Source organism: Zootoca vivipara, chromosome 9 (genome assembly GCF_963506605.1).
Source record: "Zootoca vivipara chromosome 9, rZooViv1.1, whole genome shotgun sequence".
NCBI lineage: Eukaryota > Metazoa > Chordata > Lepidosauria > Squamata > Lacertidae > Zootoca > Zootoca vivipara.
The window spans coordinates 15,266,080-15,282,845 of record NC_083284.1 but is presented as its reverse complement, the minus strand read 5'-3'; the positions used below and the strand labels follow the sequence as shown (position 1 = coordinate 15,282,845).

General features: G+C 46.5%; 1 protein-coding gene across 1 annotated transcript; it reads left to right on the top strand.

Moving 5' to 3' along the window:
- The first annotated feature begins 2,665 nt into the window (after nt 1-2,665).
- LOC118084328 (estradiol 17-beta-dehydrogenase 11-like) lies at nt 2,666-16,665 on the top strand. The gene is made up of 7 exons (XM_035113740.2): nt 2,666-2,915; nt 4,157-4,264; nt 6,414-6,545; nt 7,799-7,905; nt 14,316-14,453; nt 16,083-16,199; nt 16,381-16,665. The coding sequence occupies exons 1-7, from the start codon at nt 2,706-2,708 to the stop codon at nt 16,469-16,471; spliced, it is 903 nt and encodes a 300-aa protein (XP_034969631.1). The 5' UTR covers nt 2,666-2,705; the 3' UTR covers nt 16,472-16,665.
- Nucleotides 16,666-16,766: the final 101 nt, after the last annotated feature.

The window sequence follows — 16,766 nt, the reverse complement described above, 5'->3', positions numbered from 1 at the left end:
AACCTTTGAGATGACATTGTTAAAAACAGTGGTATCATGAACACAAGTGAGTGAAAGTGAGGCAAATATAGAGAGGATTTCTGCCTCTGTAGACCACGGTTCAAAGTCAGTCACTATTTCTCAGCCTAGCCTACTTCACAGCGTTGTTGTGAGAGGAAATTGAGGAAAGGGAGAACCATGTATGGTGCGTTGAGCTCCCTGGAGGACAAATGAGGTAGGAATGTATTGCTACACAAGTAAATATAAAACCCATGAATAACTAAGATCTGTGACCATCTGCAATCTAGTTTCATGAGGAGGTTTGCTTACTGTTATGTACTAAGCATGGATCCTAGAACAATAGGAAAGTAGGATCCTAGAATGCAACAACTGATTGGCTTGCAGGAGAAGACCAATCAGGCTCCAGGAGGGCAGCAGAATCAGCCAATCACACAGGACTCATTGTGTAAATAATGTAAATGAAAGCCTGAGGTTTGGGGGGCATTTCATTCACTGTTTTACAAGCTGCAATAAAGAGCATGAAGTCACTACAGGACTCCGAGTATATTTCACTTACTATAGTGTGTAATATAGAATCACACAGAGAAATTGCTAATACAGAAATTGCAATATAGAAATTGCAACCTTCTAAGCAACTGGGTGTGAGTTTTAATAACAACAACAACAACAACAACAATTTATTTATACCCCGCCCATCTGGCTGGGTTTCCCCAGCCACTCTGGGCGGCTTACAACAGAAAAATGAAATAAAACAATTAAACATTAAAAGCCTCCCTGAACAGGGCTGCCTTCAGATGTCTTCTAAAAATCTGGTAACTGTTTTTCTCTTTGACATCTGATGGGAGGGCGTTCCACAGGACAGGTGCCACCACTGAGAAGGCCCTCTGCCTGGTTCCCTGCAACTTGGCTTCTCGCAACGAGGGAACCGTCAGAAGGCCATCAGTACTGGACCTCAGTGTCCGGGAGCTGAAGGCAGTATAGCTTCAGGTACCTTCAGGTATACTGGACTGAGGCCATTTAGGGCTTTAAAGGTCAGCACCAACACTTTGAACTGTGCCCGGAAACGTACTGGGAGCCAATGTAGATCTCGGCGGCCGCTCCCAGTCACCAGTCTAGCTGCCGCATTCTGGATTAGTTGTAGTTTCCGGGTTACCTTCAAAGGTAGCCCCATGTAGAGCGCATTGCAGTAGTCCAAGCGGGAGATAACCAGAGCATGCACCACTCTGGCAAGACAGTCTGCAGGCAGGCAGGGTCTCAGCCTGCGTACCAGATGGAGCTGATAGACAGCTGCCCTGGAGACAGAATTGACCTGTGCCTCCATGGACAGCTGTGAGTCCAGAATGACTCCCATGCTGTGCACCTGGTCCTTCAGGGGCACAGTTACCCCATTCAGGACCAGGGAGTCCTCCACACCTGCCCGCCTCCTGTCCCCCACAAACAGTACTTCTGTCTTGTCAGGATTCAACCTCAATCTGTTAGCCGCCATCCTTCCTCCAACCGCCTCCAGGCACTCACACAGGACCTTCACCGCCTTCACTGGTTCTGATTTGAAAGAGAGGTAGAGCTGGGTATCATCCGCATACTGATGAACACCCAGCCCAACCCCCCTGATGATCTCTCCCAGCGGCTGCATGTAGATGTTAAAGAGCATGGGGGAGAGGACAGAGCCCTGAGGCACCCCGCAAGTGAGAGCCCAGGGGCCCAAACACTCATTCCCCACCACCACTTTCTGAACACAGCCCAGGAGGAAGGAGTGGAACCACTGTATGACAGCGCCCCCAGCTCCCAACCCCTCTAGACGGTCCAGAAGGATGTTATGGTCGATGGTGTCAAAAGCCGCTGAGAGATCCAGCAGAACTAGGAAACAGCTCTCACCTTTGTCCCTAGCCCGCCGAAGATCATCAAACAGTGCGACCAAGGCAGTTTCAGTCCCATGATGAGGTCTGAATCCCGACTGGAAGGGATCCAAATGGTCCGTTTCTTCCAGGTGTGTCTGGAGTTGTTCAGCAACCACTCGCTCAATCACCTTGCCCAAGAATGGAAGATTTGAGACTGGGCGATAGTTGGCCATGTTGGCCGCATCTAAAGATGGTTTTTTAAGAAGCGGTTTAATAACCGCTTCTTTCAGCCGGTCTGGGAAGGCTCCCTCACAGAGAGAAGCATTCACCAACCTGCGAAGCCCATCGCCCAGCCGTTCCCGGCTAGCTTTTATAAGCCAGGATGGGCATGGATCAAGGAGACACTTGTCCAAGCAGCCTGTCCACATCCTCGGAGGTAACAGATTGAAATTGATCCCACACAACTGGACTAGACAGGACTCTAGCACTCCCCCGCCCCGACCCTGCTCCCACGGTGGAGTCTACCTCTTCCCGAATCTGAGCGACTTTATCTGCAAAAAACTTTGCAAAATCGTTGCAGGAGATCATGCGGCCCGAACTGGGCCCCGATGGAGCAGGTGGTTCCACTAAACTGCGAACCACCTGAAAAAGTCTCCTGCTGCTGTTTTCTGCAGATACAATAGAGGCGGTAAAGAAAGTCTTCTTCGTTGTCGCTACCGCCACTTGGTATTATTATTACATTACTCATCACCATTAAAACACACACACACACACACACACACACACACACACTTTAGTAAATGAATAGCCTGCTGTATTACAAAGTCCTCCCAGTTGCCAGCCAAGTCACAGACAGGAGGAATTAAAATGAATCTCATACTGGATCTCCTGTGGCTCGTAGGCATTATAATCTATTCGTACCTGGAAGCTTGTGTGAAACTATTTATTCCTACGAAAAGAAAATCTGTCAGGGGTGAGGTTGTGCTTATCACTGGAGCGGGACACGGCATCGGAAGACTCACTGCCTATGAATTTGCCAAGCGGCAGAGCAAGCTGGTTCTCTGGGACCTGAACAAGGTACAAAATAGCTTCCCCCCTTGAAACCCTATAACGAACGGGAATGGCAAATGCTGGTGCGTGGAAATAATGGCTAGCAGGCTTCCTGGATTCTTAGAATCATTTGCAGTCAGCCCTATTCATGTTTTCCTGGAAAGGAACTCCATTGACTTCAGTGGGGTGTACTGTGCTCCTTCATTATCTCCGTTTGAGCTTCTGGGGCAGGCGGCTTTGCAGGCAGGCCACGGGGGGGGGGGGTGTGCTCCCAAGTCTGGCGTATGGCAGGCTGGATTGTTCCCTGCCGCCCTATTGACAGGTAAGGGTATCCTGTTAAAAGGATGCCTAGGCTTGCACTCCGTGTTTGCTTTGCATAGTTGCAGCTTCTGATCTTTGTGTGGGAAGATGTGAGAGTAAGAGCTACCCAACATGTAGCATATGTATGTACATCTTTATGCTGACTTCAGTGGTGTTTATCCTCAAGTTAAGCATGCCTACGATGGCAGTTCTCGATACTGTTTTGCAACATTGGGTAGATTATTGTTGTTGTTATTATTATTTACTGAATTTATATACATCAGGGGTCAGCAAAATTTTTCAGCAGGGGGCCTGTCCACTGTCCCTTAGACCTTGGGGGGGGGGGCAGACTATACAGTGGTGCCTCGCTAGACGAATTTAATTCATTCCACAGGTCTTTTCTTATAACAAAAAATCCGTCTAGCGAATCTCATAGGAATGCATTGATTTTTTTTTTTGCCCATAGGAACGCATTAATTGAATTTCAATGCACTCCTATGGGAAACCGCGATTCGCTAGACGAATTTTTCATAAAACGAATTCGTCTAGCGGGGCAACCTCCGCTCGAAAAATCCTTTCGTTAAGCGGAAATTTTGTTAAGCAGGGCATTCATTAAGCAAGGCACCACTGTATTTTGAAGAAAAAAATATGCCCCTATGCCCCACAAATAACCCAGAGATGTGTTTTAAAGAAAAAGGACACATTCTACTCATGTAAAAACACGCTGATTCCCGGACAGTCCGCGGGCCGGATTTAGAAGGCAATTGGGCTGGATCCAGCCCCCGGGACTTCGTTTGCCTACCCATGGCATACATGATTTTGCCCCTGAAAGGCAGTGACTGGCCCAAGGTCATCTCATGGGCTAAGTGAGCCTTCGAATTCTGGTCTCCCAGGTCCTAGCTAGACACTCAGTTATGTACTGAATGGAAGGAAATGAGCCATGTTTCTCCCTTTTCTGCATGGCATAGCATGGCGTAGAGGAAACAGCTGAAGAGTGCAGAAATCTGGGGGCCACAGTTCATGCCTCTGTTGTAGACTGCAGCGTCAGAGAGGAAATCTACAGTGCCGCAGAGAAGGTGAGACCTGAACGCTGCAACTTTTGTTTGTTTGTTTTTTTGTGTGTGTCCCCCTTTCTCTCATCCCCCCTCCCCTTTATGTGATATCCAATCTGAAGAACTCTGGAATACTCAAAGGCTTCCTCACTATTTTGTAGCAAAATAAAAAAATTCCTTCAGTAGCACCTTAAAGACCAACTAAGTTTATATTTTGGTATGAGCTTTCGTGTGCATGCACACTTCTTCAGATACACTAGAAACAGAAGTGTCAGACCCTATATATATATACAGAGGGTGGTGGGGGTGGGTGGGAATGGGAGATGGGCTGATGGGAGTGGTAAACCTGTAAGATGGGTGTTAATGGCTGCTGATGGCTGCAATTAGTCCTGGGCTGAGGTGCTAAAGAAAGCTTGATCATGCATAATGAGATAAGAATCCGATATCTCTATTCATCCCAGGTGCTTCCATGGTTTTAAGCTTGGTAATGATTTCCAATTCAGCAACTTCCCTTTCCAGTCTGTTCCTGAAATTTCTCTGTAATAAAACAGCTGCTTTGAGATCTTGTATAGAATGTCCTGGGAGATTGAAGTGTTCTCCTACTGGTTTTTCAATCTTATGGTTCCTGATGTCAGATTTATGTCCATTTATCCTTTGGCGTAGGGTTTGGCCTGTTTGTCCAATATAGAGAGCTGAAGGGCACCGTTGGCATTTGATGGCATACACAATGTTAGAAGATGAGCAATTAAATAGTCCTGAGATGGTATGTTGGATGTTGTTGGGGCCAGTAATGATGTTGTCCGGGTGTATGTGGCAGCAAAGTTGGCATCTGGGTTTATTGCAGGCTCTGGTACCAGTGTCCATGTTAAGTCTGGTGGTTGTATTATTGTGGGTGAGGAGTTGTTTAAGATTGGGTGGCTGTCTGTAGGCAATGAAAGGTCTTCCTCCCAGAGCTTGAGAAAGGGAGCTGTCATTGTCCAGGAGAGGCTGTAGATCTCTGATGATGCGTTGTACTGTTTTAACTTGGGAGCTGTATGTGATGACTAGTGGTGTTCTGTTATTTTCTTTTTTGGGTCTGTCTTGCAGCAGGTTCTCCCTAGGTATCAGTCTGGCTCTGTTGATCTGTTGTTTAACTTCATCAGGTGGATATTTTAGTTCTAAAAAGGTTTGCTGTAGATCTCTTAGGTGAGATTCTCTGTCTGTAGAGTTGGAACAGATGCGGTTGTAACGTAGGGCCTGGCTGTATACGATGGATTGTTTGGTATGTTTGGGATGGTAGCTAGAAGCATGTAGATATGTTTGTCGGTCAGTTGGTTTTCTGTATAAGGTGGTGTCTATACGTCCATCCTGTATTTTTATAGTAGTGTCCAAAAAATGTATTTCTTGCATAGATTGGTTCATTGTTAGGTTGATGGTGGGGTGAAAGTCATTGAATGTCTGGTGGAAGGTTTCCAGGGTCTGTTGTCCATGTGTCCAGATAATAAAAATATCGTCAATGTATCGTAGGTACAAGAGAGGTTTGAGTGGGTAGGAGTCTAGGAAACGATGTTCTAAATCTGCCATGAAGATGTTGGCATACTGTGGGGCCATGCGGGTGCCCATGGCTGTGCCGCTGATCTGGAGGAATAGGTCATCACCAAATTTGAAGTGGTTGTGGGTAAGGACAAAGTGGCAGAGTTTGGTAGCAAAGTCCGCTGTGGTTTTATCTGAAATGGTGTTCCTTATGGCTTGTAAACCATCATTGTGTGGGATGTTGGTGTATAGAGATTCCACATCCATAGTGGCTAGTATAGTATTGTTAGGAAGATTGTTCAAAGATTGTATTTTCCTCAGAAAATCTGTGGTGTCACGTACGTAGCTGGGAGCACTGATAGCATATGGTTTCAGAACAGAGTCCATATAGCCGGAAACACCCACTGTAATGGTGCCAATACCTGAGATGATGGGGCGTCCTGGATTTCCTGGTTTGTGTATTTTAGGTAGAAGGTAGAAAGTTCCTGGTCGAGGTTCCGCTGGTGTGTTTGTGAGGATCTGTTCTTGGATGTGTAGGGGTAGCTGCATCACTATTTTGTGACGTTTTGCTTAGTCCTGTAATCAAGCTATTGCCTGCCTATGGATTCCGTGACTGTAAATCTAATCCCGAATGCTCTTCCCGTTTGTCACATTTTTAAAGGTGAAAAGAGACATAGGAGATGTCAGTATTTTAGTGAATAATGCCGGTGTGATAGCAGCAGCAGATCTCCTTTCCACTCAGGACGTGCAAATACAGAAAACGTTCGAGGTCAACATCCTCGCTCATCACTGGGTAAATATTGTTAGGGTACTGCTAATTGGTGCTTTTTCTCTATTAAAAAATGTTTAGGTGTACTCTCATTGCCCTACTCATACTGCCCCTCATTGAGGCTAAACTTAGATTCACAAAATGTTTAGGGGTATGCATACCCCTGCGTCCTCCCAGAAAAAGCACTGCTACTAATACATTAAAAACTACTAATTCACTGCTACAGTTATACCTGATAATCCAAACTAAACAACGACCAATGCTAAATATTATGGTTGATACACACTTAGCCATAACTTAAGCTGATTTCCAGGGAGGGAATCTATTCGTTTGGATGCCGCCACTGAGCTGGTCGTCAAAATCATCAAACTACATCCCTTTTCCCCAAAAGCAAACATATTTTCAAAAGCAAACTGTTTTAAGGGGAAATGACTGTCTTCTCCACCCCAAAAACCCTAGGCAGAAAATGCCTTGCAAGCATGGCATGCAAGGAAGTAGCCATCGCCTGGATTTAAAATTCATTCTTCATAGATGGTTGGGATAGCTCAGCTGGCAGAGCACGAGACTCTTGATCTGAAGGTCATGGGTTCAAGACCCATGTTGGGCAAAAGATTCCTGCATTGCAGGGGGTTTGACTACTAGGTGACCCTAGTGGTCTCTTCCAACTCTACAGTCTATAAAGACCTTGGGCGATCAGTGTAGCTCCTATTTGGTCCTCATCGCCCCTGAGGTTGATATCAAAGAGCATCTCCAGCAAAGTGAATGAAGATGCTTCCTTCCTTTTCTTGCCATGTCAGACCCGTAGCATCTGATGGTGGCGTGCCACTGCAAGCCAGCCCCAATAAGGAAGTTCTGTTTGAGGTAATCCATCAGGGTGTGACAAGGGTGCAGAAGTTCACCATGGGCAAATGGTTGTGGATGAGCTTGCTCCTAGCTTAGAAACTGGGGCAGCTGATGGGATGTGGGAGTAAACCTGAACAGGTTTGTTTGTGGACGGAGTGAGTGAACTCATCTTCCAAGCAAGACATGGAACTCTAGGTAAAGTGTGAATGTGGTTCATGAACTCGGATCCGGCGTGATTACAGGGTATTTGTGGTTTGGGGGGAGTGTTGAAATATTTATTTGATTTCTGTTGCATTTTTATTGAATATTTCACTTGTGATAATATGCTCTTTAGGCCAAAAAGCAGCATATAAACAAACAGTAATATAACAAAAGGAAATACTAGATATGTGGGAATCTAACGATGTCTTCCCCCCTTCTTTTCAAACTTCAAGACAACGAAAACATTCCTGCCAGCAATGATGACAAAGAACCATGGCCATATTGTCACTGTTGCATCAGCTGGTGGGCATCTGACAGCCCCTTTTCTGGTGTCTTATTGGTGAGTATAATAGAAACATTTCTGTTCATGCCAAAAATGCTCCGATTAGTCCTATATAATAATATGCAAGTGTCTCTGCATCCAGATTCCCTGTGTCCCGTTTTCCACGCTACTGAGCATGTGCCCCAGGGATACAGGGATTGGACGCAGAGACTGCACGCACACACACACGCACACTCTCCTCACCCCGCCCCCCACCCCACCCCTCTGCCCTGCACTGGCTCAATAAGCAGTTCAAACAGAGGCCACCAGGTGGAAGGCAGGAGCAGGCAGCAAGGCCCCTATGCAGGGCAGGCCCTCTCTCAACGTGCCCAAGGGCCTGAAGAGGAAGCCGGGACAACCAAAAAATCGAGGCCCTGGCTAACAGGCCCGAAATTGAGGCCCAAACAGCGCAAGCAACCGGGAGACCCCCGCTGGGCCGGAACGGCCAGGAAAGGCGCGGGGAGGCCACCGAATGCTCAGCGCCAACCGCGGGACCCTCAGAAAGTGCCGGGGCGGGCGCAAGCCCCCCGGACAGCAAAGCTCCCTCCCAGACGCAGCAGGCGACTGAAAAACAGCCGCGGAGGCCAACAAAAGTAGCGGGAGCCACCCCCACCCCACCCCGAAAAACTGGGCGTACACCCCGGAGCAGACGCCCGGGCCGTCCAGAAGCCAGAATTCGGCCACTGGGCCCTGGCAGCAGCAGCACTATTGATGGGGAAAAATTAGGAACCAAACGGCAGGCGCAAAAAGCGTGCGAAAACAGGGTGGGGAGGGATCCGCACTCCAAACACAAGCTTCGGAGGGGGTAAAGGAAGAAATACCCCCACACACACACCCCAGCTGAGCCCGGGCTATAAAGGTAAAAAAGGGGGGGGACTTTGGCTTTGGGTTTGGGAACGGGGGGAGAAAATTAGGGATAAATTAAGGATCAAAGGGAGGGGGGAGGAACAATCAATTAGACAAGCTATAAAAGCCCCCCCACGCGCCGCTGCCACCGAAAAAGGCCGAATGTTCTAGCGCCCGTTTATTAAACGGGCTGAATGGCACTAGTCTAGAATAAAATGGTTATGTCTTCAGTGGTCTGTGTTTGCCTGGGCTTCAGTCTGGACTAAAGATTCTCAGCCCCTGTGTTCTGATTCAATACATGATATCTAATCACAGGACATTTCAGGATTTGAGCCTCTGCCATTGGCCCTTAAACTCTGATTTATGATTCGCAGCTTGGAAGTTTAGACAGCCAATCATGTTGGGAGTGGGAGTGGCCCAGGCCTTCAGAAATGTATATAAGCAGTTGCTTTGCCCCTGTTGTCCAGTTCAGTAGTTCAGTAAAGGTTCTTGCTGTTATCACCAGGCAGGGCCAGCACGTCCATTAAGGCGAACAAGGCACCAAAATGGAGGGGGAGCTGGCCAGCCTGCCCCCCCGCCACTGCCCAGTGCCGCTCCTTTTCTTTCACGTGCCACACAGCCTGCTGGCACCCGCCCACTTCTGTTTACCCACGGCCCGCCCTCCGGAGGCCGAGGCAGGCACTGCTGCTGTGCTGCTCGTGCCTCGTGCGCAGGCACAGCAGCAGACTATAGTTTCCCTCCTTGCCGGCGCCAAGTTGGCGTCTGGCCTGGAGTCGCGAGCGGAGGTGCTGGGCTGCTGGCGGAGCTGCGGGCTGGTCGGACAACGACGAGGTAAGAAGGCGGCTGTCACGGTCCGGTCGGCGGGCGGTTGAAGCCCTGGCTGAGGACGTCAGGACCAGAGGCAAGATGGTGGTGTAGAAGCAGGAACAGGTGCAGGGCTGAGGGTCCAGCAGCAGGCAGTCGCAGGGTCAAGGAGCCAGGCGGAGGTGAAGGTCCAAGGGTCGAGGATCAAGGCGTCGGCAAAGCGAGGGTCCAAGGAGCAAGGCGTCGGCAAGGCAAGGGTCCAAGGAGCAAGAGGCCAGATGCAACAAGGCAGGGATAGCGTTGCTGTGGCAAAGAGCTGAAGGGAAATGCTGAGCTTTTATCCCTCCCCGCTCCTGCCACCAGGTGCAGTGAGTTATCAAGTGGCCTCACCTGAGTGGCCACTCCTTGCTTCTCCAGCACAAGCTGAGGCAGGCCCCAGTCCTGCAAAGCACTACAGGCCCCAGAGCCTGACTCCTGCCCATACTCCTGACAGCGGCGCCAGGCCAGGAGGCGGCGGAGGCCTCATCAATGCCACCTGGGGCCAGGGCGGTGGGCGAGGGGGAAGGCGTGGCAGCAGGGGCCTATCTGAATCCAGCTCAAAGAGAGGAATGGTGGCTGCGGAAAGCATCTATGTGGACCCTTCCATCCATCACCACTATGGGGAAGAGAAGCTGAGCCGGGGGTCCACTTTCAAAATGGCATGGGGTGTGCTCACTGCACTGCACTGTTTCCTCCCATTCCAAGCTCTTTAAAGGTTTTTTAAATGGCTGACAGGGGGGAAAACCATCTGGAGATCAGTTCCGCAAACAAAAGGCAGAAAGAGCCAAGGAAGACGCCAAGCAAGAGGTGATCTTCCGGAAATACCTTTGTAAAACAAGTACAGAACAACAAAAAGATGACAGTACCATTGGTGAAACTACCACTGAGGAAACTCCTAGTACAAGTGGTATTGGTCTTACCACAAGTGGTATTACTTCCGAGGACAAAGTCTCACAGTCTGGAGATATTCCAGTGGAACACACAGAGGAAACCGAGGATTTTGAGGAAACTGAGAGTACTGCAATTACTACAAAACACGTTGGTATTGTGCCTAGCTTGGATTACAGTGACCCTGCTAACTGGCCTAACTATTGCAGTGAAAATTTGCGACAGCTTCTTGTTCAGCATGGCCCACGACAGATTGTATCATATAAATTTCCAAAAGACTCCCAAAAAAGAAAATTCTCTCCTGTCTATTACAAGAGGAAACTGTCAGATGATGAAGAAATGTGCCATCATTGGCTGATATATTCTACCTCAAAAGATGTGGTTTTTTGTTTTTGCTGTAGGCTGTTCAGCAAAAGAGATGGTGGAGCAACAGCTTTAAAAGACCCAGGTTCAAAAGACTGGAAGAACATTGGAGCAATTCTGTCGGCACATGAAAGGAGTGCTCTCCATCTATACAGTTACCAGGCGTGGAGAGAACTTGAATTGCGCTTACAGAAAGGAAAAACAATTGATAATATCAACCAACAGAAAATAAGGGAAGAAGAGCAATATTGGCGACAAGTCTTGGAACGCTTGATTGCTGAGGTCAGATTTCTTGGCATGCAAAACATGGCACTTTGTGGTACAACTGAAAAGTTGTACAGTGAGAACAATGGAAATTTCTTGAAGCTTGTTGAATTTTTGGCTCTTTTTGACCCTGTCATGACTGAACATGTGCACAGAGTTAAAGATGAAGAAACTATGGTTCACTACTTAGTAAAAGAGATCCAAAATAAGCTTATAGAGCTTCTAGCAACTTCCATAAAGCAGAACATTTTAGCACGTATAAAAAGGTAAAGGTAAAGGGGCCCCTGACCATCAGGTCCAGTCGTGTCCGACTCTGGGGTTGCGGCGCCCATCTCGCTCTATAGGCCGAGGGAGCCAGCGTTTGTCCACAGACAGCTTCCAGGTCATGTGGCCAGCATGACAAAGCTGCTTCTGGCGAACCAGAGCAGCGCACGGAAACGCCATTTACTTTCCCGCCGGAGCGGTCCCTATTTATCTACTTGCCCTTTGATGTGCTTTCAAACTGCTAGGTGGGCAGGAGCTGGGACCGAGCAACGGGAGCTCACCCCATAAACTCCAAATACTACTCAGTTATTTTGGACTGTACACCTGATGTTAGTTATACTGAACAAATGACTATGATTGTACCTTTTGTCAATGTAATCATGCCATCAGATACTGAAACATCTGAGCCTGAGGTTACAATAAAAGAACATTTATTGGGATTTGTTCCCCTAAAGAAGACTACTGGTGCCTTTATGGGAGAAACTCTTCTTTGGCTGCTTGAGCAAATGGGATTACCACTTGAGAATCTGCATGGTCAGGGTTATGATAATGGGAGTAACATGAGAGGTAAAGAACACTGAGTACAAAAGAGAGTTCTTGATATAAATTCACAGGCCTTTTTCGTGCCCTGCAGTGCGCACTCTCTCAATTTGGTTGTCTTGGATGCTGCCAAGAGTTGCCGGGTTCAACAGATCTATAATTAATTCTCTCCATCAACTCAGCATTGGCAAATACTAACTAGCCATTAGTGCCTACCATTACTGTTAATTAAGCCTTTGAGTCAAACAAGATGGGAAAGTCGGATTGATGTTTTGAAACCACTGAGATATCATCTTGGTAGTGTATATGATGCTTTAATGGAGATCTATAATGAACCACACCCACATTAAAAAAAACAAGTGAATCTCTTGTTGAAGCTAAGGGTCTTGCTGAAGGCATTAGTAAGTTCAAGTTTGTGGTATCCCTTGTTGTATGGTACAACATGCTTTCTGAAATAAATCGGACAAGCAAACTACTACAAAATAAGGGAACTGATTTAAGTTCAGCTACAAGTCAATTACAAGTAACCAAGAATTATCTTGTGGGCCGTAGGTGCGATGATGGTTTTGAAAAAGTTTTGATAGATGCTAGTGTGATTGCAAAGGAGTTGGAAATATTACCAAACTTTCAGACAGAACAATTTAGACAAAGGAGAAAGAAAAAAACAGTTTGGGTATGGGGCCCCAGATGAGGCACCACAAGATCCAAAGCAAAAATTCAAAGTGGATTTCTATTATGCTATTTTAGATATGGCCATTCAATCTGTTGAAGAGAGATTCCAACAACTACAACACTATAACTCCATATTTGGCTTCCTATATGATATATACAGCATCAACAAAAAATGTACTGAAGATGTACGAAAGGCCTGCAAGACTTTGGAGCACTCATTGACACACAATGAAAACAAAGATATTGATGCTGAAGATTGTACTGTGAACTTCAAGCAGTTGCTCGAAGGCTTCCAGAGTCTATGCCGCCACAAAAAGTACTTCTCTTCATACTACAACACAAAATCCAGAATAGTGTGCCTAATGTTTTTTGTTTCTCTTAGGATCCTTCTCACACTTCCAGTGTCAGTGGCAAGTGGTGAACGCAGTTTTTCAAAACTCGAACTTATAAAAACACACATACGCTCAACTATGCTCCAAAAGAGACTAGTTGGTTTGGCAGCTATATCAATCGAACATGCTGAAGCATCAGCACTTGACCTGAAGGAACTGTTAACAAAATTTGCAAAGGAAAAGGCATGTAAAATAAGATCTTGATTTGCTCGAAATTGAAACATTAAAGAGACTTAAATTTCAGCATCACATTTAACATTTTTCAAAGTGATTTCTGTGCTAAAACTGTGTTCTGTTTGAGGAAAATAAATCAGAAATTGTTTTATGACTTGTTTTCACAATTTTAAAAAAATAAATTAACAATTTCAAATTCTGTGCTTTTCATTCTTCCTATAATGCATTTGTGTTTGAAATATGATTGGCCGTTGGGGTGGGTGGGGTGTCAGAAGGTGATCTCGCCTAGGGCACAAAAAAACCCTAGCACCGGCCCTGGTTATCACTATGTTTTGCCTTGTATATCCAACAAAGGCATATTCAGGGTAAACCCACTGAAATCAGTTTAAGAGTTGTGAAGAAGTTTGGTCAATTATAAGTGATTTATTTTCTGTAAGTTTGTTACTAATTCTCTAGTATTATCTGTCTTAGCAATTCATTGATAGTGGCTATATTCTGAAAGCTTGCATGTTGCACACACATTGGGTAATGTACAACAATCTGCTACAGGTGTCAAGTTCATGGTGTTAGTACTACTGTAATAGGTAAGGTCCTTTATACAGCTCAGGACCGGGTTACCTGAGAGACTGCCTTATCCCTTAAACACCCAATCAATGTCTGTGGGAACATTTCTCTGGCAAGTTCCGAAGATCTCTACAGTAGCAGGGCTCTTATTATGACTGCCCCTGTTCTGTGGAATAGTATTCCTGTTGAGATGTCACAGGCATTGAGATATTCCTGCATTGCAGGGGGGTTGCGCCAGGTGACACTTGGGATCCCTTAAAACCCTGCGATTCTAGGCGCCCGCAACTGGATACATTTTTCTTCTGAAAGGTACAGAACACTGATCCAAATCCCTACTCAGAAGTCAGTCCCACTGAATTCAGTAGGGTTTCTTGTCAAAAAGTATTCTCGGGACTTTCCCAGGTGGACAAATAGGTCTTTGCTATGAGTGTCATTTTTTAAAGAAGTTGTATTAAATGTATCAGCTGTTTCTTGTGTGCTATTAATTTTTTTTTCCTGCTTTTATTGTACAACATCTTGAAATGGTTATGTAGACGGAGATTAATATAATAATAATAATAATAATAATAATAGCTAAGAAATGTTTTCAAAGATCTCCAAAATCTCCTATCCCCTTAGCTCAAGCAAGTTTGCTGCTGTTGGGTTTCACAAAAGTCTGACTCAAGAATTGTCTGCTTTGGGAAAAGATGGGATAAAAACCACATGCCTTTGCCCAGTGTTTATTAACACTGGCTTTATTAAAAATCCAAGATCAAGGTAAGTTATGAGAAGGCTCTTTTCCATTTTTTTTAAATCCCCTTTTGAAACAGTTGCTCCTGTTCAAGAAAACATGTATAATAGTCCAATGCTTTGCATGCACCTGTACGCTCAGAAATAACCACCATTGAATTCAGTGGGGCTTCCTCCCAGGTAAACATGCATAGCAGGGGCAGGGCTGGGGAACCTTCTGCAGCCTGAGAGTCACATTCACCTCAAATAACTATTTGTACAGTAGTTGTACCCAGGTGGCACTGTGGGTTAAACCACTGAGCCTAGGGCTTGCTGATCAGAAGGTCAGCGGTTTGAATCCCTGTGACGGGGTGAGCTCCCGTTGCTCGGTCCCAGCTCCTGCCAACCTAGCAGTTTGAAAGCACGTCAAAATGCAAGTAGATAAATAGGAACCGCTACAGCGGGAAGGTAAACGGCGTTTCCGTGTGCCGCTCTGGTTCGCCAGAAGTGGCTTTGTCATACTGGCCACATGACCTGGAAGCTGTACGCCGGCTCCCTCGGCCAATAATGCGAGATGAGCGCGCAACCCCAGAGTCGGTCACGACTGGACCTAATGGTCAGGGGTCCCTTTACCTTTACCTTTACAGTAGATTATATCCCAGCTGCACAAAAGTCAGCTATTTCCATACATGCACACCCTCGTCTATGCACAGCTCTTCATCCAGGCAAGCAAGAGATATTTGGTTGCATCCAAAGTAGTGCTAAGCCACATTCCCATCCAAGCAAGGGTTTTCACTTCTTGCAATGGGACTTTCCCCCTCCCCATGCCCACCCCTTAAAAATCTGTCCGGGGGGGGGGGTTCTCCCAACCCACTGGAGCAGATTATGGGAGGGCATGGGGTGCATGAGGGGAGGAGACTAGGATAAGTCTCATTTAGCAAGCACCCATTGTCATAGTTCAAGGGCACATTCTATCCAGTCAAAAGCAATTCAGAGAGTGTGGGGTAGGGTAGCTGAGGGGCGTGGGTGGGGGAGAGGAGGCGTGGACTGGAGGAGAGTCTCAAGAGCTAAATACAGACGCTAGTATTGTGATATAATCCCTCTTTGGATGCATGTGTCCTGGCCCTCCCCAGCTAAGGCAGGCACACACCTGATAGTTAACCCTTTATCGACAAGAAAAGCACTTAAAGCAGCTTGCACATGCTTCTAGCCTCTAGGCAGCTGTCCACAGATCTAGGGCAGTTTCAGCAACAGGGGGAACCACCTGCAAGCTTATATAACCTCCCGTGGCAGATTGCACACCTGTAACTTGAGACTTCTCCTGCACAGAAGTTGTCATTGCTCTTCACACTTCAAGCCCCTCCTGGTTCTAGGAGACAGCAGGGTGGGGGAAGGTGGGGGGGTCAACCCCCATAAAGCACTGGTTCCTCCTCCTAGGTCACTTTCCTGGTCCCCTGCCTCCGCCCCACACTCTTCGCAGTCCTGTCGGTCCCTGATCTCATGGGATTAATTTCATGGGCTAGCAACAAATTAGACCCTTGGAGGGATTGCAGAGAGTTAACAACATTTAAGAAACATTCTGGCAATTATTATAACGGTGTTGCTAGAGCTAATCTCAAACTGCCCCGTGCCCGTGTTTCTGGCAACATTTTAGTTAGTGTTTCCCTTTAACCGCAGGTTGTCGCCTATTCTGGAGCCTGACATAGTTGCGAAGAAACTCATAAATGGAATTCTTTGCAATCAAAACATGATTTTTATTCCTTCGTTTGTGAAATGCCGCCTGCTGCTGGAAAGGTATGTGGGGTGCACTTGGGAAAGGAGCGATAAGTTTCCGAGTTGTTATTTGGGTTAAAAACATGCCTTGGGATCAAAACAACACCAACAAAAAGCAGGCAACCAAAGTCAATTACCTGTGTCTAAAAGAATGATGAGCTTCTGTGTCGGCTGTAACCTGATGCTTCTATTTTCTTTGCAGAATCTTACCCGAGCGTGCCTTGGTGGCTTTGAACAAGATCACAAACGTAAAATTTGATGCAGTTGTTGGACGCAAGGGGAAAGAACATTAGATTAAGAGATGCCTTCACTTGGGGTGTATATTAACCCATTATTCAGGTGTCTGATTAATGCCAGGCAGTGGGTAAAATATGTAACACACTGTCTTTAACCTGCAGGTGGAATCCCCTGAACTTCCCATCCCAAATATATTAAAAGCACAATATCTTGGTGATTATATTGCTTCCTGGTATTTTGCAATCACGTACTTTCTTCCATTCTTTATGTTTATATGCCACCTTATGAGAGCGGCTCATCCATTAAGGCAGAGATGCAGCAATGCAGCCCTAGAAGCTTCTTGCTGCTTTC